Source organism: Octopus bimaculoides, chromosome 26 (assembly GCF_001194135.2).
Source record: "Octopus bimaculoides isolate UCB-OBI-ISO-001 chromosome 26, ASM119413v2, whole genome shotgun sequence".
In the NCBI taxonomy this organism is placed as follows: Eukaryota; Metazoa; Mollusca; class Cephalopoda; order Octopoda; family Octopodidae; genus Octopus; species Octopus bimaculoides.
The window spans coordinates 20,222,583-20,223,518 of record NC_069006.1 but is presented as its reverse complement, the minus strand read 5'-3'; the positions used below and the strand labels follow the sequence as shown (position 1 = coordinate 20,223,518).

The following is a 936-nucleotide window of genomic DNA, read 5'->3' as shown; positions in this document are numbered from 1 at the left end:
CCAATCATTCGCCATGTTGGGCTGCTGAAATCTACAATTTTTGTTTTTCATTCTCTGTTTATTTTCTCATATTCCTTTCTGTTGCTGAAGAGCGTAGGCTCGAAACATAAAAGACTTTTTCATTTTCCCGAACGTCAAACTAATACACTTGCTTGTTGTTCCTACACCTATCTTCATCTTTTGTTTTTCAATAAATTTCAACGATATATTTCACGCTCATGAGGTCATCCCAGTTCGATCCTAACTGAACTTCCTGCTCTTTGCATATGCATATCTGAACCACTTCCTGAACTTCCAGCACCTCTCTTTTTATTTTTCTTATTTTTATTTATTTATTTTTCAGGTGAAGAAGCCAAAAACCCTCAGAAAGCCATCCCCATCAGCATCATCGTCAGCCTCTTCATTGTGTTCATCTTCTACTTCTTGATATCACTGGTTCTGACCACGATGTCTCCTTATTATCTGCTAGATGCTAGTGCTTCTTTACCGTTTGTCTTTGAGAGAATTGGATGGACCATTGCCAAATATGTGATTGCAATTGGCGGCATTTGTGCTCTGACTGCCAGGTAAGCAGTTCTTGTAGCTTGTCATAGTCTTAATGTTCTTTAGTTTAGGAAATGTTTATTCAGGAATGGTTATGTGGTTAAGAAGTTTGCTTCCTGACCACATGGTCACAACACCGATCACACACACACACACATACGCACACACACACACACACACTCTCTTCTTGTCTCCCTCCTCTTCTCTCTTTCTCACCCTCTCTCTCTTTCTCCCTCTCTCACTCTCTTTCACTCTCTCTCACTCTATTTCTATCTCTCTTTCATTGTCTCTCTCTCTCTCTCTCTCTCTCTCTCTCTTGCTTTCAGTGTCTCTGTCTGTCTGTCTCTCTCTCCTGCTCTCTCCCTATTCTGCTCTTTCCCTCTTGCTCTTCCT

At 40.9% G+C, this 936-nt stretch overlaps 2 protein-coding genes across 2 annotated transcripts in view; one reads left to right on the top strand and one right to left on the bottom strand.

Annotated features, from left to right (window-relative positions):
• Positions 1–936, bottom strand: part of LOC128250925 (plectin-like) — a 59,356-nt gene that overhangs the window by 13,595 nt on the left and 44,825 nt on the right. The gene's annotated exons all lie outside the window — the stretch shown is intronic.
• Positions 1–936, top strand: part of LOC106868380 (cationic amino acid transporter 2) — a 13,049-nt gene that overhangs the window by 6,357 nt on the left and 5,756 nt on the right. The window contains exon 7 of the mRNA XM_052976925.1: positions 344–566. Within this exon, the coding sequence (XP_052832885.1) occupies positions 344–566 (223 nt within the window). The remainder of the gene's footprint in view (positions 1–343; positions 567–936) is intronic.